The 24,500-nt window shown below is 38.7% G+C and overlaps 1 protein-coding gene across 6 annotated transcripts in view; it reads right to left on the bottom strand.

Moving 5' to 3' along the window:
• Window positions 1-1,750: 1,750 nt before the first annotated feature.
• Window positions 1,751-24,500, bottom strand: part of TMEM68 (transmembrane protein 68) — a 36,382-nt gene continuing 13,632 nt past the window's right edge. For 4 of the 6 annotated variants that reach the window (XM_025265395.3, XM_025265397.3, XM_025265394.3 and 1 more), the window contains 5 exons: window positions 17,707-17,874; window positions 14,536-14,729; window positions 7,718-7,778; window positions 5,512-5,651; window positions 1,751-3,317 (listed from right to left, as the gene is read on the bottom strand). In XM_025265395.3, coding sequence (XP_025121180.1) covers window positions 3,201-3,317; window positions 5,512-5,651; window positions 7,718-7,778; window positions 14,536-14,729; window positions 17,707-17,874 — 680 coding nt within the window. In that variant the 3' untranslated portion in view covers window positions 1,751-3,200. Of the gene's footprint in view, window positions 3,318-5,511; window positions 5,652-7,717; window positions 7,779-12,453; window positions 12,537-14,535; window positions 14,730-17,706; window positions 17,875-24,500 lie in introns of all 6 variants that reach the window. The other 2 variants (XR_003103646.3, XM_025265398.3) reach the window with 2 other exon arrangements.

The following is a 24,500-nucleotide window of genomic DNA, read 5'->3' as shown; positions in this document are numbered from 1 at the left end:
AGAACACAGATGTGTGAGCTCAGTTGCTCAGCTGTGTCCGACTCTCTGTGACCCCACAGACTGTAGCCTGCCAGGCTCCTCTGTCCATGGGATTTCCCAGGCAAGAACACTGGAGTGGGTTGTCATTTCCTCCTCCAGGGGATCTTCCCGACCCAAGGATCAAATCCATGTCTCCTTTGTCTCCTGTATTGGCAGATGGGATTCCTTACCACTGAGCCACGTGGGAAGCCTCTAATAACATGGAACTTGATCCAAATGCGGACCAGAAATACAGAACTGTCATCTTAATTAACTTAATGCTTAGTTTCCCGGGGAGATGGACATCCTGAGTGAAGAACTGGGCTTAACAAATTGTAAATTTAGGTGTGTATATTTTGCCACAACAAAGAAGTAACAAAAGTATATTTTACCGGAAGAAGGAAATGACAACCCACTCCATGTTCTTGCCTGGGAAATCCCATGGACAGAGGAGAGTGGAGGGCTGCAGTCCATGGGATCACAAAGAGTCAGACACAACTGAGCATGCACACACACACAGTGCATTCTGAGGAAAGACCATAGGTGTGCCTTAGCGTTCTGCATTCAGGGCTTCTTGAAAGATGTCACCCACTTAGTATGAATAGAATGCTGGACTACTAACTTTAAAAAATAGACATGCAACAAGCAACAAAGGCTTACTGTATAGCACAGGAAACTACAGGCAGTATCTTGTAATAACTTATAATGGAAAATAATTTCAAAAAAATATGTGTGTACCTGTACAACTGAATCACCTTGCTGTGCACCTGAAACACTGAAAGCCAACTATACTTCAATAAAACATATACACTAAGAGAAAAATGTATTTTAAAAATAGTAATTGTATACACAAATACAAAACACACCCAACTTATCCCTGTAAACATCTATTATTTCAATGGTTCATAAATGTCATTAACTTCAGAGGGTCTCATATTTAGATCTATTATTATTATGCAATAATGTTAATAATAATATTACTTATGTCTACATTTAGTCGCATTCCCTCAATCTTCCAGTGAAAGTGACTGTAGTTCAGTTGTGTCTCTGCAATCCCAGGGACTGTAGCTCACCCGGCTCCTCTGTCCATGAGCTTCTCCAGGCAGGAATACTGGCGTGGGTAGCCATTCCCTTCTCTAGAGGATCTCCCTGACTCAGGGCTCGGACCTGGGTCTCCTGCATTGCAAGCAGATTCTTTACCACCAGGGTAGCCACCAGGGAAGCCCCCTCATTCTTCTAAATGGCATTTAAATTCAAATAGCATAGATAAAGACTTTGTATTAAATGAGACAGCCTTCTTGTTAATACTTCTCTATCAGAGAAGAAAAAAGTTTTAAGTAAAGCAGTAAAACTTCAATACTGTAAAAAAAATAATGGCTTTTGCTACATTAGCAATGAATGTTGTTCTTTCTTCAGGTTTTAAAACCCAATAGTTGCCAAAAAAACATTATTCTCATTCATATTATGACCATTTTTTAAACTCTGGAAATATTGATGAATTTTTTAAAAAACAGTGCTCACTACTTGAGAGGGAAAAAAAAGCTGCAAATTAGTTGATACTTTTCACTGAAATTAAAATATATTTATTACACTTAAAAGCCAGGTTTATTCATTATGGCTGAGATTGATGAAATATGACTATAGGTGAGAAAAGCATAAATAGTAAAATAAGAAATCAGTTTAAATTTTAAAAAATGTCACATATGTAATCTCACAAGAACAGGAACTGCAATTCAGCTTTACTTTTTTTATTTTTCTTAATTGTACATACATTACACATATCATACATACATACTTGTTATACAAAAGTGTATACAAAAATCCAAGTAATTTAATATCTTAAAAAGGGAGAGGGACATACTGCATTTGATTCCCGGCAGTATTCTGTTTAAATACTTTTAAATTCAGATTTCAAAGAGACAACAAATCGAAACCCATTAATTTTTCAGAGAGCCCTATGTTCACATAAATTCATCATTCAAGTATATTTTTATTGAAACAATAAACCATCCGTCTGGATGCAGAGTCAAGCTGAATGAACCAGGATGCTGAGAAAAGCAGAGCTTTCTCCCGGGGCTGTCATCAGCCTAGAGTCAGCTTCTAAAGTACGAGATGCAGGGCATGACTGTGATTTCTAACCTGACACTATTAAATGCCACATTACAGGGCAGACGACGCAGAGCATACCTTCTATGGTTTGTCTACAGATTCTCATTAAAAATATAATACTAAAAAGAATAACCACAATAATTAGGAATTTTACTTTCCCTAATTTCTGTTTTACTTAGTTTGAAAAACAGTACATCTTTTTCATTGTTGCTTGGCAACTTGACATCATACCTGAAGGAATAATTTAAACATCCTATGGACAAAATAAATACACAAACTTCTAAAAGATCTTGGTATTGTTTAGTTTATACAGTCATAATTTCCATACTATGGATATCAATCACACCAAATATAAAGAGTTAAAACAATATTCCTCACCAAAGGATTAACATGTTTTTAAAAAGTGAATTGTTGAGGCACAAAAATATGTGATTTGCTGAAGGTCATGAAAGGAATGAGAAGCAGAGGAAAGAGCTTGTTTTTCTCTAACTTAAGCATCTGTACTAAAACCCTAGGTTAAGCCATCTTGCAAAACTGGCTCAGTGCAAGAGATGCAGAAACTAGATGCATTATTTAGGAATGTTTGTTTACCTCCACTGCTATTATTGATAAACTAAACTTTAAGGATCTATGTGTAGGATACATGATTAGGCAACTATAAAAAGAACCATGATCATTTTCCAAATTATGAGGCATGGAGTGGGTAGCCATTCCCCTCTCCAGGGGATCTTCCCGACCCAGGGATCAAACCTGGGTCTCCTGCATTACAGGCAGATTCTTTACCAGATGAGCTACTAGGGAAGATCATAGATTTAAGGATCTATGTTTATGATACATGATTAGAAAATTATAAAAAGAATCATGATCATTTTCTGAATTATGATGCATGTAGTGAGTTACTGTTTAAATTTGACACAACTGATTGCAGAAACATAATTGACAACATAATTTTAAGCAAACAAGTTCAATGAAAGATGCTTCTTGACATGATTTTTTAAAAAAAAATACTAATTATAGAACCTACAAAATTCAGAATACAGTCCTATAGATACAAACATATTAATATAAATGTATTAAAGAGTCTTCTGGTTGATCTTTTGTTTGTTACGAAAACGTTCTAGCAAAGCACTCATTATGTTTCCGGGTATTCTTTGGTGCTTGTCAATCAGAGCTTGAACAGCATCCTTCGTCTATCAAGAAAGCAAAAGAAAAGCCATTATTCTTTTAGTTCTCAATGTAGATATTTAGTTTGTAAGGATATATATAGTACTTTAATATAGTATACTTTAATATAATACTTTATTATTACTATTTAATAATAAATAAATTATTATTTATTTATTATTATATTTATACTTTAATACTTTTTTTTAACATACTAGTACTTTAAAGCGGAGAAGGCAATGGCAACCCACTCCAGTACTCTTGCCTGGAAAATCCCATGGATGGAGGGGCCTGGTAGGCTGCAGTCCATGGGGTCGCTAGGAGTCTGATACGACTGAGCGACTTCACTTTCACTTTTCACTTTCATGCATTGGAGAAGGAAATGGCAACCCACTCCAGTGTTCTTGCCTGGAGAATCCCAGGGACGGGGGAGCCTGGTGGTCTGGCGTCTATGGGGTCGCACAGAGTCGGATACGACTGAAGTAACTTAGCAGCAGTACTTTAAAGAAGTCTTCCCAAACTTAGCATCTATCAATCCTCAGAATGAATGACTTCTTTCTCAGTTTTGTTTTTTAATGTAATACTGTTAATTTAACTTCAAAAACCTTTCGGCATTCTAAACATACAAAAAATAATGAAATGTTGCAAACTGTGTTTAGTACTGAAGGTTCTTAAACTTTTATTCATGCAGTGACTATTCAAGGTGCATAGCATGTTTCTTTAATTTTCATTTTATTTTTTTGGACTATCATTGCTTTACAATGCTGTGTTAATTTCTGGCTGTATAACAAAGTGAATCACCTATATGTATACATATATCCCCTCCCTCTTGAGCCTCTTTCCCAACCCCTCCCCCATGTAACCCAGCAATCCTACTACTGGGCATATACCCTGAGAAAACCATAAGTCAAAAGGACACATGTACCCCAGTGTTCATTGCAGCACTGTTTTTAATAGCCAGGACATTGGATAACCTAAATGTCAAACAACAGATGAACGGATAAAGAAGCTGTGGTACATATATATAATGGTATATTACACACCCGTATTTCCTACATTCACTTCATTACAGTTCAATTACAGATACTGTCCGCATGGCAACTTTCTATACCTTAAGATACACCTTAGCATTTTTCTAGCATTATGCACAGCAATGCCCTACACACCGTAAACACTAAAAAGAACTGAAGGGGGGAAATCAGAAGGGAAAAAGTAGTAGGAAGTTTTCTGGCGGGCTCATGGATGTTTCACCCCTTTCCAGCTCCCACAACAAAATGTCAGCAGTACTCAGGTTGAGAAATCAAGCCACAAGCACAGCATTGTGCTAAAGTGCTCACGCGCATGCTCAGTTGCTTAGTCGTGTCCAACTCTTTGTGACCCCATGGACTATGGCCCACCAGGCTCCTCTATCATGGGATTTCCCAGGCAAGAATACTGGAGAGGGTTGCCATTTCCTTCTCCAGGGGATCTTCCCAACCCTGGGATTGAACTCACGTCTCCTGCATTGACAGGTATATTCTTTTACTATTGAACCACCTGGGAAGCCCCCTTGTGCTAACACATCACCTTAAAAACATCAGTTACTGACCTTCTACATGGGGCTATATGTTCCTAGGATAGCAACAGTAGCCAGCATCCACAGAGCACTTACTGGGTGGCAGACAGTTTTCAACAGTGAACGTGATCAGTCGCCTGTGACCCTCTGGGTACATGTGAGTGGGCTCCCTGTCTCTCCCCTAGACTAGAGCAGGGTGGTGGGGCCTGCCTGCGTCACAGAGCAAACAACCTGACTCCGCAACTCACAAACAAGCGTCCGTTTTCCTCCCAAGCTACTTCTACCAGACAAAGGCAATTTCTTTCTTTTCATGGAGGTCAAAGCTTTCTTCTTCTAAACATCACTTACAAAACTTTTTAAATATCAGGGCCAAGAACTTCAACCTCAACAGTACTGACATTTTAGAAAGAACAGCTCTTCGCTGTGGGGACTGCCCTGCCCACCACAGAATATCTACCAGCATCCTTGACCTCTACCCACGGGACACCAAGGGCACCACCACCTCCCGAGTTCTGTCCACTGTGACAATAAAAATGTCCCCAGGCACAGGCAGATGTCCCTTGGGGGAAAAGTCACTGCTGATCCAGAACACATTTGTGGAATTAATGAGTTCATTTTCAGTAAAAGTAAAAATATGTCCTAAAACTAAAGAAAGAATAATTTACCTTTTCGGCTAGTTCTTCTGCTGTGATCTTTGGGTCGTATGGAATGGGATCACCTAAGTACGTGCGCAACTTCACAGGAAAACCTCCGTACATGGGGGCAAATGGATAGCGGAACTTTTCATAAAGCCACCTAAACAGCCCTGTTTTAAAGGAAATGAAATCATTTTAATGGTTACATATTCTGAGCATATAATTGTAATCTTTCAAATGAATTATGTAAGACTTCGAGGAAGGTGGCACCCAGTATCATCTCCTGGCAATTAACACATTTTTTTTTAAAGGGAGGCTTTTCCCTGAAGGTAACAAATGTGCCACACTAACGCAAGATGCCAGTGACAGAAGAAACCGGGGGGTGGGGAGGTGTGTGGGCCCCTCTGTGCCTTCTGCTCTATTTTTCTGTCAACCTAAAAATGCTCAATAAATAAGGTCTATTAATGGGGGGTAGGTGTGGAGATGAGCTTTCAAAAAATAAGAATTTTAAAAGACAAACTAATTACTATTATTGCAAAACAGATAAAGACAAAAAGAGGCTAAACAGTCTAGAGGCTCATAAATATGTGACTTACATGAATAAAAGAAAAAATGGAGCCATAAAATAAATTCAAATAAACATGAGACCAAAATACACTGAAAAACTAAGACTAAAAATACTGTAAATTAGGGGAAAGAATTATTAGTGCTAAGGACCAAGTGCGAAATTTAGCAAGATTAAAAGTGGTAGTAATGTAAAATAAACTGATGGGCTAAGACTGTATAAGTTTACAAAACAATCCACAAAAGGCAAGAACATGGAATATACAATTATGAATTGTACTGAAAGTTTAAAACACTGTTTATATGTGGAAACACAGAATATACCATAAGACTCAGAGTAGTACTCAAAACAATACATTACTACACATCAATTTTTGAGATATTCAACTGTTAAAATAAAAAAGGCAGTCAAAAAATTTTAAAACCACTTTACAGTTAAAGGAACAAAATTAGGAATGATTTCTGATATGCAAAATTAGGAATGATTTCTTGTATACAACTTAAATTCTAAAGAAATGACCTGAAAGAAAATTAGAAGGAACAATTATACAACAAAAGCTAAACATCACATTAACCTGCCTTTCTATTTCACATTTGGAAAAAAAAAGACCTAAGAAAACATAATATAATATCAACTATACACCAACATTAGATATAAAAGGAACAATAGAAGTTTAGGGTTTTCAGGATGGGATTTATATATGGATAGGAACACTAACAATATAGTGCTAAGGATACAAAATATAATCAAATACAGAAACCACAGGGTACAAAACAAACCATAAAAATTTCATAAAAATAAATAAGCCAACAACAAACTCCAAACAGAAAGCACATCTAATTGCTATCCTTCCTATGCTGCTGCTGCTGTTAAGTCGCTTCAGTCATGTCTGACTCTGTGTGACCCCACAGACAGCAGCCCACTAGGCTCCCCCGCCCCTGGGATTCTTCAGACAAGAACACTGGAGTGGGTTGCCATTTCCTTCTCCAATGCATGAAAGTGAAAAGTGAAAGTGAAGTCACTCAGTCTTAGCAACTCCATGGACTGCAGCCTACCAGGCTGCTCTGTCCATGGGATTTTCCAGGCAAGAGTACTAAAGTGGGGTGCCATTGCCTTCTCCGATCCTTACTATAGCTAGGTTCAAAGCTATTTTTATCAAAAACTAAAGGTAGGCAAAAAGAACTCTTTGATGTAAGTTTATCATGGTTCAAAAAAATAAAAAGAACAAGAAGTAACAGTAATAAATGAAAGCAAATGGTATCTCCTTAGGTTGCTAATCTTAATTCAGTATTTTGTTGTCATCCATTTTTAAAGCTGTAACTTCTTCAGGAATGAGTTAGGAACGTAGTCTGGGTAATATGTAAGTCTGTTCTAAACCTCAACAATATGGTTTAACACAGAATTAGAAAATTCACTATGCAATTTTTAAAAGCCCATGGTAAATAATCTTCAGTATATATGAGACTCAACAAAAATTGAACACCTAGAACTGCCACCACTTAGAACCAGTTATCACTTAGATTTAAAAAAGAAAAATACCTAAATAGTATATGCATTTTCTAAAATAAATTCAAAAGGTTTCTGCATAGCATTTAAAAGTCCAAATATTTAAAATATTACATTCTAAATATTACAGTTATACTTAGAAAAACCATATGAATCAGAACTTACTTGTTCCTCCAAGTGATCTAAATCCTTCTCGAATATTTTGTGTAAACATAGGAATAATGGGCTAAAGAGAGAATTTGAATTAAAAAGTAAATACATTAATCCATTTGATGTCTCCATTAAGTCACTATTGCAAAATTTTAAGGGCCTGTTTAAGTCACAAAACTAAGGTATTTTAAAAAATAAAAATATACTGTTATCACTAGTGTGATTTATTGAGTAAAATTAACGTGGTATTTATAAATATGAATATATATATATATAAATTGGAAACACTACCCTCTAGTGGTAATATGCAATATTTCATTTGCCAGCTTTGCTATCATTCTATATGAACTCCTGAAACTCAAGGATTAAAGTAATCATCAATGTCATTGAGTAAAATGAATGATAATTAAACTGGTTTTAGTGGGGTACTGAATAGTATGCTCACTGAAGAAAAAGTTACAAGACAGAAATTCTCTCTATGGGGAAATTTATATAATTTTAAATAAGTTTTGGCAAGATGCTATCCTGAAATTAGTGAAACACCATTTTTTGTGTGTGATCTTATTAAATCTGAAAGTGTTCAATATCAGTGAAAACTGTATAAATTGTTGTTAAGTCGCTAAGCTGTGTCTGACTCTTTTTGTGACCCCATAGACTGTAGCCCATCAGGCTCCTCTGTCCATGGGTTTCTCCAGGTAAGAGTACTGGAGTGGGTTGGCACTTCCTTCTCCAGGTGATCTTTCAGACCAGGGATTGAATCCCCGTCTCCTGCACTGGCAGGCATATTCTTTACTGCTGAGCCACCAGGGAAACCCATATATAAGACTCAACAGTCTTTTGGACTCTGTGGGAGAGGAGAGGGTGGGATGATTTGGGAGAATGGCATTGAAACATGTAAAATATCATGTATGAAACGAGTCGCCAGTCCAGGTTCGATGCACGATACTGGATGCTTGGGGCTGGTGCACTGGGACGACCCAGAGGGATGGAATGGGGAGGGAGGAGGAGGAGGGTTCAGGATGGGGAACACATGTATACCTGTGGCGGATTCATTTTGATATTTGGCAAAACTAATACAATTATGTAAAGTTTAAAAATAAAATAAAATTAAAAAAAAAAAAAGACTCAACACCAAAAAATAGGAAAAGCGTATGTGTGTATGTGTGTGTGTATATATAAACTCTTCATATCATTAATTTTGGAGGATATCTGTTCACAAGCTCATGGTTTTTATTTTTCCATGAATATCAATGATTAAATATGATTCCCTGGTGGCTCAGATGATAGACAGTCTGCTTGCAATGTGGGAGACCCAGGTTCGATCCCTGGGTCAGGAAGATCCCCTGGAAAAGGAAATGGCAACCCACTCCAGTATTCTTGCTTGGAAAATACCAAGGATGGAGGAGCCTGGCAGGCTACAGTCCACGGGGTTGCAAAGAGCCGGACATGACTGAACGACTTCACTCACTTAAAATGGAGGCCTTATCTAATCATAAAATAATGGATTAAGTAGCAAAGGACCATGTAAGGAGATTATGCCATAGTGAAACTGAAGTAGATAAAAAATTGAATAAAATACTTTAAAATGTACACAAAACATACCGAATTAAATGATGTTTAGAATAGATAAAATTGGTGGGGAAGGGCGAATGTCACTTCACTTACAGTCTACCATCAGCATTTGCTAAATCAGAGTGACCTGGCTTAGTGAGCAGGGCCTGAAACATTTACATAAGCTGACATTTAAAAAGCTGTTCCTTTTCAGCTTTGGAAAGCAGTAAAAAGTGGTGGGCTGAAGGAAAGATTCTGCAGGCACAGCTTTCTTCATAAAACTTACTCCCTCACATATACCTAACTGATCACTTATTTATTATCTCTGTAACCGACAGCAGAGACTTTGTTTCGTTCACAGTTGGATCCCCAGCACCTGGAACACTGCCCAGAAAAAGTAGGTGCTGACAGACAGTGTAATGGACAAACCACAGAAGGAATGAATCGACAGAACAGAAAGAAAATTCTGAGGAATTCACTTATGTTCTCTGAAAACAAAGGGTAGGAAACAGACAGCCAGCATTTTAAAAACCAGTTAGGATAGAGGGAAGTCGTGTAAAGAAAAGCAGTCCGAGGAAGAATTTAAAATCTGCTGGAGTTCATTCACAAAGCTAACACCTAAGACAAAGTAGACTGACTCTTCTGTAAAAAAATCCAGATTATGATTTTTCTAAAACCACCACTAGTTTTGTAGAATAAAGCAACAGCTGGAATCCTAATGTTTTAAATAGTTGCATGATGTCTTCAGAGTTGAGAAGATAAGATGCCCAAGAAGGAACAGAAAACTTCCAGCTCACATGTATATCACTTTGCCTTCTCCAACCAGTTCTGCCAGATTTACTCTGGCATTAAGCCCAAAGTTTGTATCGAAGGGTGTACTTTATAAAGATTCTTCAGGATGCATTTGTAGTTGTTGTTCAGTCACTAAGTCACGCCTGACTCTTTGTGACCTCATTGACTACAGCGCACCAGACTCCTCTGTCCTCCACTATCTCCTGGAGTTTGCTCAAATTCTCATCCAGTGAGTTGGTGAAGCTATCCAACCATTTCATCCTCTGTCGCCCCCTTCTCCTCCTATCCTCAATCTTTCCCAGCATCAGGGTCTTCTCCAATGAGTGGGCTTTTTGCATCAGGTGGCCAAAGTACTGAAGCTTCAGCTTCAGCATCAGTCCTTCCAATGAATATTCAGGGTTACTTTCCTTTAGGATTGACTGGTTTGATCTCCTTGCAGTCCAAGGGACTCTCAAGAGTCTTCTCCAGCACCACAATTCAAAATCATCAATTCTTCAGTGTTCACCCTTCTTTATGGTCCAAGTTTCACATTGTACTTGACTACTAGAAAAACCACAGCTTTGACTATACAGACCCTTGTCAGCAAAATGATGTCTCTGCTTCTTAATATACGTCTATGCTTGTCATGGTGCTTCCCAAGTGGTGCTAGTGGTAAGGAACCCACCTGCCGATGCAGGAGACATAAGAGACGTAGATGCAATCCGTGTGCCAGGAAGATCCACTAGAGAAGGGAATGGCAACCCACTCCAGTATTCTTGCCTGGAGAATCCCATGGACAGAGGAGCCTTGTGAGGTACAGTCCACAGGGTCACAGAGTCAGACACGACTGAGGCAACTTAGAACACATGCACTAGGTTTGTCATAGCTTTCCTTTCAAGGAACAAGCATCTTTTAATTTCATGGCTGCAGTCACCATCCATAATGATTTCAGGGCCAAGAAAATAAAATCTGTCACTGCTTCCACTTTTTTCCCTTCTGTGAAGTGACGGGACCAGATGCTATGATCTTTGTTTTTTTCACGTTGATTTTTCAAGCCAGTGTTTTCACTCTCCTCTTTCACCCTCATCAAAAGGCTCTTTAAGTTGCATTATCATCCTTTAATGGCTAACTCTCCAGAGGCTGGGCATTTCTAGAAGACACTAAACAGGAGAAAGCTTACCCTACAGGCTTACTACTCCAGGCTGTACCCTGGGTCTGTGATTTCTATATTCATGTTCAAGCTTGCTGCCTTTCAGCTACAAGCATTATCGTTATTACAACTAAGTACTGTAGTTCACTCCTTTCTTTGTGACGCTTTGTATAACAAGGTAGTTGCATCAGTAACCTAGAATCAAATTGTTAATGTATGTTAACAATTTGTACATGTATGTGAGAGGGAGAGACTGTGTATTTTGTTAAAACTCCTCTCAGGAAATACAGTGGTCTTGGAGTCTTTGCCACAAAAATGTAAGTGGGTAAGTCACTCACTACACTTCAGTTTCTTCATGTATGAAACAGGGACAGTAATAAGAATTATCCCATCTCAAGCTTTTTTATAGATTAAGATAATACACATAAACAATATTACTGAAACAAATGCTATCTTCTTTTACATCTGTTACCTGTTTTCCAATTAGAGTACACAGGCTCATTTTTATCCCAACTTATTTAGGTATAATGTTACCTAAAAATTCTCAACAAAGTCGGAATTCTCAGGAATTCACAAAATAAAAGTGATTTCAGTTCAGTTCAGTCACTCAGTTATGTCCGACTCTTTGCGACCCCATGAATCGCAGCACGCCAGGCCTCCCTGTCCATCACCAACTCCCGGAGTTCACTCACACTCATGTCCATCGAGTTGGTGATGCCATCCAGCCATCTCATCCTCTGTCGTCCCCTTCTCCTCCTGTCCCCAATCCCTCCCAGCATCAGAGTCTTTTCCAATGAGTCAACTCTTCGCATGAGGTGGCCAAAGGACTGGAGTTTCAGCTTTAGCATCATTCCTTCCAAAGAACACCCAGTACTGATCTCCTTTAGAATGGACTGGTTGGATCTCCTTGCAGTCCAAGGGACTCTCAAGAGTCTTCTCCAACACCACAGTACAAAAGAGTTATTTAGATTATACCAAAATGCCTATAATTTTCACATGAACCTTAAGTATTTGCTATCAATATTCTGTGAACCTCCTTTGACAATCTAGATTTTTTTCATTTGAATTTCCATTACTTTGTTATTATACAATTTAAATGCAGCTAACCCTGCAACAACTGTCTTAAATTCTGACTCAAAGTTTATGGTAATTCTGTGAGACTGAGCAAAGGCTTTTCTAAATAAGTTACTGGTGCCATTTACAGCTATGGCCACATGCGGCTGAAAGGCTTCCCTCTTGGACCTGGAAGGACCTCTAAGCTCAGGGTGGGCGGACTCACTGTGAAGCGCACTGGCTGCCTGCCGTCCTGAACTGCAAGCTCTGCTTCGGTCCCTCCATCTCTCTCTGCCTGAGTTTCCTCATCTGCAACATTGGAATAATCACAGACGTCACCTACTTACTGTGCAGGGCACCAATGCAAAGCCTTTAAAAGCGCTAAGAAAGGTTGGGGGTGATGTAAGTCTTATCAACAATACACTGCTATGATGTAAGCCAGCAACGTTAAAGATTTTTGTTGATTAACTTGTGAAGGACTGTTCATTAAATTTTCTCAAGTTTTGTACCAAAACCTTAAATGGTCTAGGTTATCTTATTTACCTAGAAACTCAAGGATTGATGAAAGGGTTTCTTTCTTTATGTGATTTCTTTCTATCAAGCCTTCTTCCAGACAAAGGTCCTTAAAACTTTACTTAAGGATGAGGAATTAGAGTCCCATGATCAATGTGGGTGATTCCAAATCTATTTTCGTCAATAGATTTACAGCTGGATTTTGAAGTGTAAAATAAAGCTTTTCTAGCTTTTATCTTACACCTTGGAAGAAATAATTCTCTCAAAATATAAACCTGAAAATTGAGCTAGGTTTTTAGCTTTTATCATTGGCTCAATGTACATTTATACTGATTAGCCTTAATTTCTGAACAACTGTGCATATATCATCTTGTGTCCACAGTATTCATAAAGTCTAAAGTTTTGTTTTCTATCTTAATACATAAGATTTTTTAGAAAATAGGCTATAAATTAATTTTCTGTATCAGTAATACTATTAACCTAGACTTAAATTCAAAAGGCTCCTTTCTTACAGTGTTTAATATTGTGTTTACAAAATCAATTCAACAAATACACAGAGGCTAAGTGCTAATCATTGTACTCAGAACTCAGACTATAAAAAGACGGCTTTGTCCTAAGGAAGTGTATAACCTACTGTAGGACAATAGAGTTTAAATTTTTATGTTGTCCATTATAGAACACTTGGCCAAGTACATTAACTCACACCAAGATCACACTGATAAAGCACTATCTTCTAGGAGTTACATATACAAATATGTACAGTAGAGAATAGAGCGCAATGTATTATATTTTATTGTAACTCTGCGATTTAAAAAATAAAGGAAAAATGTCCATTCTTCCTTAAATGTTGCTTTTGGGTTAGAAGGAGACATCCATAATCCTTTCTTTTTTAATCAAAGGTCTGTATTTGCAAGTTAAGGGTCTAAACTGGTGTCTACATGACAGCAATGGAAACACACACACAAAAAAACAAAAATGTGAAAGTATGGGCAGCAGTCTCTAACTAACTGGCCTGGAAAAAGAAAACCACCTTGGCAAGTGCCACGATTTCTTTTTCTGATAGACAATCTAAAATGAAAATAAAGAAAAAACAAAGAAGAAACATCCCATAAGTAGTAAGTGTTTCATAGGACAAAGTACACTACAGAGACCAAAAAGCTGAGAAATACTTTCCAAAGCAAAAGAAAAGGACAGATGACATTCAGATTCTCCAGTTTACTAAGAATAATTACAGTGACTCCCAGAGGAACTGTCACTTTGTTGACAAATTCATTCTTTTTTAAAAGCTCTAAATTACACCAATATCTATTTCTCATCTTTATTCATACTATTAGATAGATGATCACATTTGCTGATGAAAAATGGTAGGAATCATATATTACTTGCGTTCTATTGTTATAAATTGGTCATAGACACAAGGATTATAATGAAACCAACTAACAGCCATCACTGAAATATGTCAACTCAAAGGATTAAACTCACAGAATTGGACTGATTATACTCATGAAAAGAGTATAACTGAAGGAATACAAAAATTTCATAAATCTGAATACAAGAAGCTGGATTTTGAAGTGTAAAATAAAGCTTTTCTAGGTATTCGCAAATTCCCAGACTGAATTTTTATAAAGATGGCTTCCCATGCACAAGGACTATTTGTCTATTGTTATGAGTTACAGACACTACTTTTTAAAGTAGTGCAAAGACAGGATCTAAATTCTGATATACTTTGGCTACTTAAGCATTTATTTTAAAGTTGACCTAGCTTTCCTTTAATAATCAGTTTTATACAACTCACCACTTTTGCATCGATTGCAACCTGAGCGAAGCCTTTCCGATTACCCCACACAATGTTGTAGGTCTCGTCACTCATCAGTGCTTCCCGAACGCCACCTGGTGAGATAGCCAGCAAGTGACCACTCTGCAGGATTTCAACACATTTTTCTCTTGGTCCATGAATAGCACAAAATACATCAAGTAATAAGCTAAACCCTGTAAGATATATTAGCATGAAGATACATCTTAAGTACTTTTTGTCCAATTTTCTGAGAACAAAAGTTTTCACAACCTACATAATGTAGTCGCTATACTTAAATCAGTAAGTTCTTTTTTTACTTTTTTTAAACCAACAGGAACTCTTAAGGGTAATCTAAGATCAATATTGCTGGTAAATTAATAGCAATGTCTTACTGATCACATCCTTCACGATCACCTACAACTCTGGCTGCATATCCAAATTCTCAATTAAAACCCCCAAGAACCTGAGAAAATAGGGAATTTTATGCCCATTTTGCAGAGGAGGAAAGTTGGCTCAGAGAATTGAGAGGCTTGCTCAAAGGCACACATTTGGCAAAGGGCAGGGCAGAGATTCCGGTCTAGGAGTGTCTAGTCTAAAGCTCTTCCAGTGCGTGTCATAGGCAAACACTGTCCACAGCATTTATGAGAGGGGTCAGCAACCACCCATCTAACCTTCCATTAACCCCATGAAAGAGTCACTGAGGAGAAAGTGAATCTAACTGACCTGGACCTACCCAAACTGGCAGGCCACAGTTAAATCTATCCAAATTAAAAGCAACCCCATGGACTGTAGCCTGCCAGGCTCCTCCGTCCATGGAATTTTCCAGGCAAGAGTACTGGAATGGGTTGCCATTTCCTTCTCCAGGGGATCTTCCTAACCTAGGGATCGAAGCTGGGTCTCCTGTGTTGCAGGCAGACACTTTACCATCTGAGCCACCACGGAAGCCCCCAAAATTAAAAGTTACACAGAGCTAATTTAACAATAAGACTTTTTAAATCAACAATAATAGCAATATCACTAAGAGCTTTTAATAATGTTACTGTTTGGCTCGGGAACAATTCATTCCAGTCTTAATATGGTACAGTTTTTCAAATTACAACTACTTATGGATGAAAGAAATAATCCTATCAGTAATTAAATATTTTAACCAAACTCTAAACTGAAAGATTAGAGGACTGATGTTCATAACATAGCCCTGTGAGACTGGGAAATATGTGGATGGAGAGTGAAAACTGTACAGAATAGCCAAACTGCTCATAGGTTTAAGGGTCTGAGGCAAGATTATCAGTATTATTGAGAAGAAATAATTTTTATCTTCTATTAAAAGCTCACTGATCTCACTTGATACACTCTCAAGGTAAATGAGTAAATAGGGAAGGTTTAATAAAATATTATAAGATCATAAAGATTATAAAGGGGGAAAACTTTAGAGTCAAATGCTAAATAAAAATATTCACATTCTATTGCATGCGTGCTAAGTCGATTCAGTTGTGTCTGACTCTTTGTAGCCCTAAGGACTGCAAAGAATACTGGAGTGGGTTGCCATTTCCTCCTCCAGGGGATCTTCCTGACACAGGGATCAAACCCACATCTTCTGCAGCTCCTGTACTGCAGGCGGATTCTTTACTGCTGAGCCACCAGGGAAGCCCCTCACATTCTATTGTGTATATTTAAAAAATGGAAGCAACCTAATGTTTCATAAGAGAAAACAAGTAAATATTTTAATCATATATTAAAAATGTTCTTTATAAAACATGGAAAAATGTTAATGTTGCATTAATTTTTTTAAAAGAACACAAAATAGTTGACATAAAATGAAAAAGTACAAATTAAAAATGAAGCAAAATACATCAAAATGATAACTGGGTACATGTTAGTATGATAAGACCATGTAATGATGTTATTTCCTCTAGTTTCCAAGTCTATTATAAAGTGATCATGTTACTTTCTAAAGAAATATATTTTATAGCCAACTTACTTTATACACAAAGTACATCTTTTTTTGTGTATAAAAAAAGATGGCTTTTGTAGCGACACAGGGATACTGGAAGCATTAACCATGTCTGTGAGAGGCACTAAGTGAACTGTTATTTCATGCACTGTCTGGGGCTTAGCTGGCTGAGGGTTGGCTTTTGCTTTTATTAATCCAGAAAACATGCTATACATTTTCTTGGCTTGTTCCCAGTAATTTAGTGACAGAAGAAAATCTTAGTGAGTTTACTTTAGAATGATTCTTTAAAAATTCTTATCATGTTTGAAACCATTCAGTTTACTAATTTTTTTTTTCTTTTTTGGCTGTACCATATGGCCTGTGGGATCTTAGTTCCCCAACCAGGATTGAACCTGTGCCCTCAGCAGCAAAAGCACAGAGTCTTAACTGCTGGACCACCAGGGAATTTCCTATTAATCTTTTTATTTTTATTTTATTGTGGTTTGGGGGGTCACACCACACAGCATGCAGGGTCTTAGTTTCCTAACCAGGGATCAAACCTGTTCCCCCTGCAGTGGAAGCACAGAGTCTTAACCACTGGACCACTAGAGAAGTCCCCCTATTAATCTTTTTTACAAGGCACAAAGCCTTTAGGAACATGAATATTAAAAAGAATGTAGTCCTCAATCTCAAGAGTTTTAATTCTACCACGCAAGTCAAATATGATAAGAGACATAATATGCTATATAGATTAGGATTTTTGAGGCAATATTATGTTACTATGTAAAGACAAAATATATCCTGGCTAGCTTATTTCACTAATTTTCATTTGCTATCCAACTGACAGTAATCAAACCCTGATTACTGTAGAAGTAAACTCTCAAATCAATACCTCATGGAAAAATTCACCATATGAAAAGTTAACTACCTTCTATACCAAAATATATATTGTTTGGCAAAAGTTACAATTTATTTTAGGATATAACTTTGAAAAATAATGACTAAATACTTATTAATAAAGAAAGAAATTAGATAACATTTTTGGCCATAATGTTTTTATATTTAGATATATTACCTAAAACAGATACTCCCAAATTGGAGTTCCAAGTGTACTACCCTAAAAAGGCAAAAAGATTTTCCATGTAATACTATTAATAGAGAACTCAAAGATACACAGACTGTCACATAATTGGTCGTGTTCATTAAATATTCTTCTATCACCAGCTACAGTGAAAGTTTACCTGGAATTTTAAAGACAAAGTGATCCGCTACTACTCGGCAAGTTCTGCCTTTATGGATAAAAATTTTAGCCATGAAGTAGTAAAAATCTATGGGAATAGCTCCGTGATAAAAAATGATCAGTGCTGGTCCTTCTTCTGGTATTTTTTCCATCCCATGAACTTCATAACCTGTTAGAAAAACAAAGCACAGACACTTAAAATGTATTTAACATTAGTCTATTTATACTAAGTCTTCCCTGGCGGCTCTAATGGTGAAGAATCTGCTTGCAACGCAGGAGACCCAGATTTGATCCATGAGTCAGGAAGATCCCCTGGAGGAGGACATGGCAACCTACTCCAGTATTCTTGCCTGGAAAATCCTGTGGACAGAGGAGCCTGGCAGGCTACAGTCCATGGGGTCACAAAGTCGGACACAACTAAGCGAATGAACAACAAATATATACATATACATCATTCTTCACAAATTCTTCCCATTCTATTCATTCAAAACAAAGATGACTCTATAGGATCTAACTACTACATGTGGAGAAAAAAATGTGATGAGAGATTTGAACTAAATGTCAAGAAAATCTCTCTCCTGTAGTATGAGTGGGACTAAAGACATGCCAGCCCTCACCTCTCCTCCCACCATTCTGTGCTGTGGGTGGACTGTGGGAAACACATATAAAAGGTTGAGGTAAGCTCCACACGTGTCAGTAAAAACTACCCTGCATGTTTCATCCCAGGAGGTGGGAAATGGCACTGTGCAGGAGAGGGCATGCGATCCTGGCCCTGGTCTAAGACCTGCTTTTGCCTCCCTTTTCCCCACCGGGGGGGTTGTTATAGACCAGAGCCTCAGCTGGACCTGGCAAAGAGAAAACAGGAGCATCCAGAGGCCACGGCCAAGGGCAATGAGGCCCAAAGAAAAAGGAAGGAAGTCTTCAGTGACTAAAGGGGAGAAGGAAAAGCAAGTTCCTGTGGCCAGACTCTCCCACACAGAACTGCTGACACAAGACTGCAACTCACACACGAAAGACACGATGTCCAGAACACAGAAATCTGAAACTGCCAGTGTGCTTCTTTCCTTCAGTTTATCCCTTGTTAGATTTGCTAAGAAACAAACATTTAAATTATAAAGATTTAGGTGTAAATTTTAAGAGATTCATTTTTAAAGTAGTTTATAATATCTTTGGGCTTCCCAGATGACTGAGAGGTAAAAAATCTGCCTGCCAATGCAGAAAACTCAGGTTTGATCCTTGAGTCAGGAAGATCCCCTGGAGAAGGGAATGGCAACCCACTCCAATATTCTTGCCTGGGAAATCCCATGGACAGAGCCTGGAAAGCTACAGTCCATGGGATCGCAAAAGAGTCGCACATGACTTAGTGACTAAACAACATAATATCTTCACCAAAGAGATTAAGTGTGGTAACTGATTCTAGTATTGAAGAAATAAATTATTTGGTAATATATCAAATAAACTCAACAGAACAGTTTTAAAAATTAAATGTAATGATATTTCAAAATTGTGTTTCTGTACTGTTAACATTTCTTCCCAATTACCTAATTTTAGTTCAAGTAATTCAATTTATTTAGAATCAGTCACTGAAGTTGCCTGAAGTTATCAAAAGGATAGATCGTTCCAGCAGACAAACATTCTAAGAAATAAAGAATACTTCTTGAAGGGATTCTATACAGACTATTCCTTAGCTATGGTTTTTCCTGTGGTCATGTATGGATGTGAGAGTTGGACTGTGAAGAAGGCTGAGCACCAAAGAATTGATGCTTTTGAACTGTGGTGTTGGAGAAGACTCTTGAGAGTCCCTTGGACTGCAAGGAGATCCAACCAGTCCATTCTGAAGGAGATCAGCCCTGGGATTTCTTTGGAAGGAATGATGCTAAAGCTGAAACTCCAGTCCTTTGGCCACCTCATGCGAAGAGTTGACTCATTGGAAAAGACTCGGATGCTGGGAGGGATTGGGGGCAGGAGGAGAAGGGGAGCACAGAGGATGAGATGGCTGGATGGCATCACTGATTCGATGGACGTGAGTCTCAGTGAACTCTGGGAGTTGGTGATGGACAGGGAGGCCTGGCGTGCTGCGATTCATGGGGTCGCAAAGAGTCGGACACGACTGAGCGACTGATCTGATCTGATCTGATTCCTTAGCTTCCCCTTTGTTTTCCAAAATAATTTTCTTTTAAAAGAATTGACAATTAATTGAACTGCTTCCATATTACCAAATCACCGGGTTGAAAGCAGAAAAATTAAATTCAGCAGTTCACTATCGACAACTAAAATTTACCATCTTTCCACTAAACCTTAAGCCCCAATATTCAACCTCATTGATCGTGAAGCACGGATGTGGTCATACCGCCCCTAGCTCAGAAAGCATCAGTGGATGGTCACACTGGTCAAACACTTTCAGACTGTCAAGGCCTTTCAGACCCCAAAAAGGCCCATCAAGTGATGTCACATTCTTTCCTGTGTCACATGGACCAGGGCGCGTCCCACCTCTACGCTGCCCACGTGACCGCCTCTAATGGAGCACTTCCGGTCACACGTTCATAGAAATGCTGGGGGCTTTACCTGCTCCTCCCTTGGACTCTCTTTTCTGGTCACCATGTTCTGAGTGTTTACCTCCACTCTCTTAAGTATATCACTCCCTCTCCCCAACGTGGGTTTTGAAGTGCAACCCCGTCTTCTGCCTACAGGACCCGTCCTGGGTGGGGGTGATGGGTACCAGCGCTCAGAGAAAGACGTCACTCTCCAAGACGGCTGTTGCCACCGTCCATCCCTCCGCTGTTCAGGAAGGGGGCCTGGACATATGCACGTCTGTGTACATTTCCAGTGGTCTGGGTCCCTTCACCAAGAACAGCCCTGCTCTGTGACGAATGTGGCTCTCTTGTTTTATGCCGTGAAATGCATACTTATTTACCTCCCCTACTCTGCGCCTTGATCTTAAGAACTTTTCAGATTCTTTGGTTTCCCCCAGAGCTTCACTCGCAGGGATTTATTTATTATGTAATAAATGAGATAACTGCCTACCACCTTGCTTCCTAGGTGGCCTAGTGGTAAAGAATGCCCCTTTCAATGCAATAGACACAGGTTCAATCCCTGGGTGGGGAAGAGCCCCTGGAGGAAATGGCAACCCACTCCAATATTCTTGCCTGGAGAATCCCATGGACAGAGGAGCCTGGCAGGCTACTGTCCATGGGGTTGAAAAGAGTGGGACACGACTGAAGCGACTGAGCAGGCAAGCATGCACCGTAATTTCAGATAAGGCTAATCTCCTAAGAGATGATCCCTTCTAAATATGACACCAAAAACCCGTTTGTAAGGCTGTACACCTACACACTATGGTAAAATGACAATACCATCCTTTTGGGTCTTCCTCAGGAAAGCAAACGGACCTAAAAAAGTACCTACAAAATAAAGGCAAGCTCCTGGCTGGGCACAGCATTCAATTGTCTCACAACTTAATTTCAGTCTACCTTTCCAGGTTCATCCTTCCACATAGCTCTCACCCAAGAACACGAATGACCCCTCTTTTGGTCCTGAATACACCCTGCATTTCACTCAGTACCCGGCTGTCTGAATGTCTGAACACAGGTAGTTTTCCTACTGTGATTATAATAATGAATCTTAGTTTTTTTCCCGCAACAATGTATCTTGGACATCTACTTGATAAACACATGTAGTGATCTCTTATTGATGATGTTTTAATGGCTATAAAGTATTCCATAATGAATTCCTATCACAGTTCATTGAGCCATTTCCCTATTTAGGGACACTGGACTGTTTCCAGTTTTTCACAAATAATTGCTGCAATGAACATTCATTTATATGCATCCTGTACACTGTGGGAGTTTACCACTAGACTGGATACTGAGACAACTGGATAGTAAGGGCAACTGACCATATGATACACCCATTTTAAATTATAACAGAAGCTACCGAATGGGCCTCCTGACTGGCTGCACTACAGTACTTTCTTAAAGGCACTGAGAGTCCCTGTCTCCACATTCTTACTCTTTAATGTCAACAAACTAATTTTTGCCAATATTTTGAGTAAAAATGTTTCTTAGCATAAGTTTTAATTTGCACTTTCCTAATTACTAGGGGGCTTGTGAATCTGTCATAATTGTTGGCATTTATGTTTAGGTCATTTTCAGATCACATGTTTAGACCATTTAAATTGGATTTTTTAAATTTACTATTACTTTGCCAACAAAGGTCTGTCTAGTTCAGGCTATGGTTTTTCCAGTGGTCATGTATGGATATGAGAGTTGGACTGTAAAGAAAGCTGAGTGCCAAAGAATTGATGCTTGCGAATTGTGGTGTTGGAGAAGACTCTTGAGAGTCCCTTGGCCTGCAAGGAGATCCAACCAGTCCATCCTAAAGGAGATCAGTCCTGGGTGCTCATTGGAAGGACTGAAGCTGAAACTCCAATACTTTGGCCACCTGACACGAAGAACTGACTCACTGGAAAAGACCCTGATGCTGGGAAAGATTGAGGGCAGGAGGAAAAGGGGACAACAGAAGATGAGATGGTTGGATGGCATCATCAACTTGATGGGCATGGGTTTGGGTAGACTCCGGGAGTTGGTGATGGACAGGGAGGCCTGGCGTGCTGTGGTTCACGGGGTCGCAAAGAGTCAGACATGACTGAGCGACTGAAGTTATGCTGTAAATGACCTACCCTGACCTGCCCCATCTTTTGACACAATTTTTAGTTATTCTCAATAGCTTTTGTTTTGCATCTTCTTTAAGATCTTCCATACTTTAAGGTCATCAAGTATTTTCCTGTCTTTTCATGCTGACCTCAAACACCACTTTTATCACTTACTACATTCACGCTTCTAACTTTTTAATGTTTGATCTACTGTGATAATCCTTTCCCTGGACCAACACTGTAATTTTAATCATGATAAATATTGATGCTTTTGATATGATAGGGGAAAATGCCCTCTTTTATTTCCAATTTGCCTTGGTTATTCTTCTTTACTCTTCTATATGAATTTTAGAAGTTGATGAAAAATCAGTTATACTGAATTAGTAAATGAACTGGGAGTATGGGCTGTAGAAGGGACATCTATATTACACTGAGACTTTGTATCCACTTCAACTTCTTTGAATTCCATCTGTAAAGCATATAGTTTCTCCTTAAAGTTCTTACATGTTTTTAGATTTAGTCTCAAACAGAATGTTTTATTTCCATTTTAAAAATTATTATTGGTAGTATATGATTTTGTGTTTAACAAACTTATCAGTACTAGTAAGTGGATTCACTTAGTTCTTTCAGGCCTCTTTTCTCATCTCTTTACTTATTTCCAGGAGCTCCAAGAGAATGTTAAATAGTAGATGTTTATAGTAGAGGTTGAGAGCGTCCTTGTCCTATTTTCTTCTTATGGGAATTGCTTTTACTACTTCTCTAATGTGGATCATTTTTGTTGAATATTTCTGGAACTTTATTAAAGTAGTACCTTTAGTTTTCACTTACTAAGTTGTTTTTTTTTTTTTTGTCATAAGTACTGAATTTTATAAAACTACTTTGAGACTGACCTACAAATCTCCCTTTTGTGTTCTCCTTAGTTTCTATAGCAAAGTTCTGCTATCCTTGTAAAATAAACTGTTTAACTCCACTTTTTCCTACACTCTCACTTTACGAGGGGCATTATCTGTTACTTAAAAGTTTAGCATAACTTGTGGGCTCTCAGCCCTTTGTGAAGAGAGGAGGGTATAGACTTTGATCACTGTTTCAATATTTATTGTATGATTATTGGTCTGCTCTGTTTCTCTCTCCTTCTTGAACCAATTTTGATCATTTTTCTTTTCCTTCAAAAAAAACTATGTACTTAATTTTTAAATATAATGGTGTGAAGGGAAGTAAGGTGAAGTGAAAGTCGCTCAGTCATGTCTGACTCTTTGCAACCTCATGGACTATACAGTCCACGGAATTCTCCAGGCCAGAATACTAGAGTGGGTAGCCTTTCCCTTCTTCAGGGGATCTTCCCAACCCAGGGATCAAACCCAGGTCTCCCGCATTGCAGGCAGATTCTTCACCAGCTAAGCCACCAGGGAAGCCCAAGAATACTGGAGTGGGTAGCCTATCCCTTCTCCAGCAGATCTTCCCGACCCGGGAATCAAACCAGGGTCTCCTGCATTGCAGGTGGATTCTGTGAAATAGTTACTCAGTTATTTCCCCACTCATTCTTCAAAACCTTATTTAAAAACTACTTCCTCCATGAATAGTGCTTTCACTTTTGTCCCATAGAAACAAGAATGGACATTTATTGAGGGTTCACCTGCCAGGCACTGTATTGGACCCATAGTAATTATGTCATATGGTCCTCAGGGAATTCCTGCACTGATGAGGAAACCCAAGGAAGCAAAACCCACATAACCAACTACTCAAGGTCACACGGTGGCGGGGAGGGGGCTGGGGGAGGGCGGCTGTGTCCTTGCCCCTCACCTCACCTCCTACCAGAGGTGTGTGCAGGCTAACCTGCACCTGAGACTGTCAAATGCTCATGGCCATCCACTCACTGAGTTGTGCGTCACTTTAGTGAGTTACTGTCAGCATTTTCTTTTTAAATAAGAGAGAGCAGGATAGAAAACAGAGCAGATCACATGAAGACAGTCTCTACACACTCGATGAAGTAGATATACCTGTGCGTATACACTGGATGGCAGAATGCATTTCTTGCTAACAACAAGAGTCAAAACCTTGACAGCCTAAAAATGTGCCTTGAAAATACTAGGAATCTTGGACACAGTAGGTGTGTGAAGTTGAACTTAATAATGACCAAGAGGCAA

Source organism: Bubalus bubalis, chromosome 15 (genome assembly GCF_019923935.1).
Source record: "Bubalus bubalis isolate 160015118507 breed Murrah chromosome 15, NDDB_SH_1, whole genome shotgun sequence".
Taxonomy (NCBI): Eukaryota; Metazoa; Chordata; class Mammalia; order Artiodactyla; family Bovidae; genus Bubalus; species Bubalus bubalis.
Note: the sequence above shows the minus strand (reverse complement) of the source record. Positions and strands in the feature narration are given on the sequence as shown.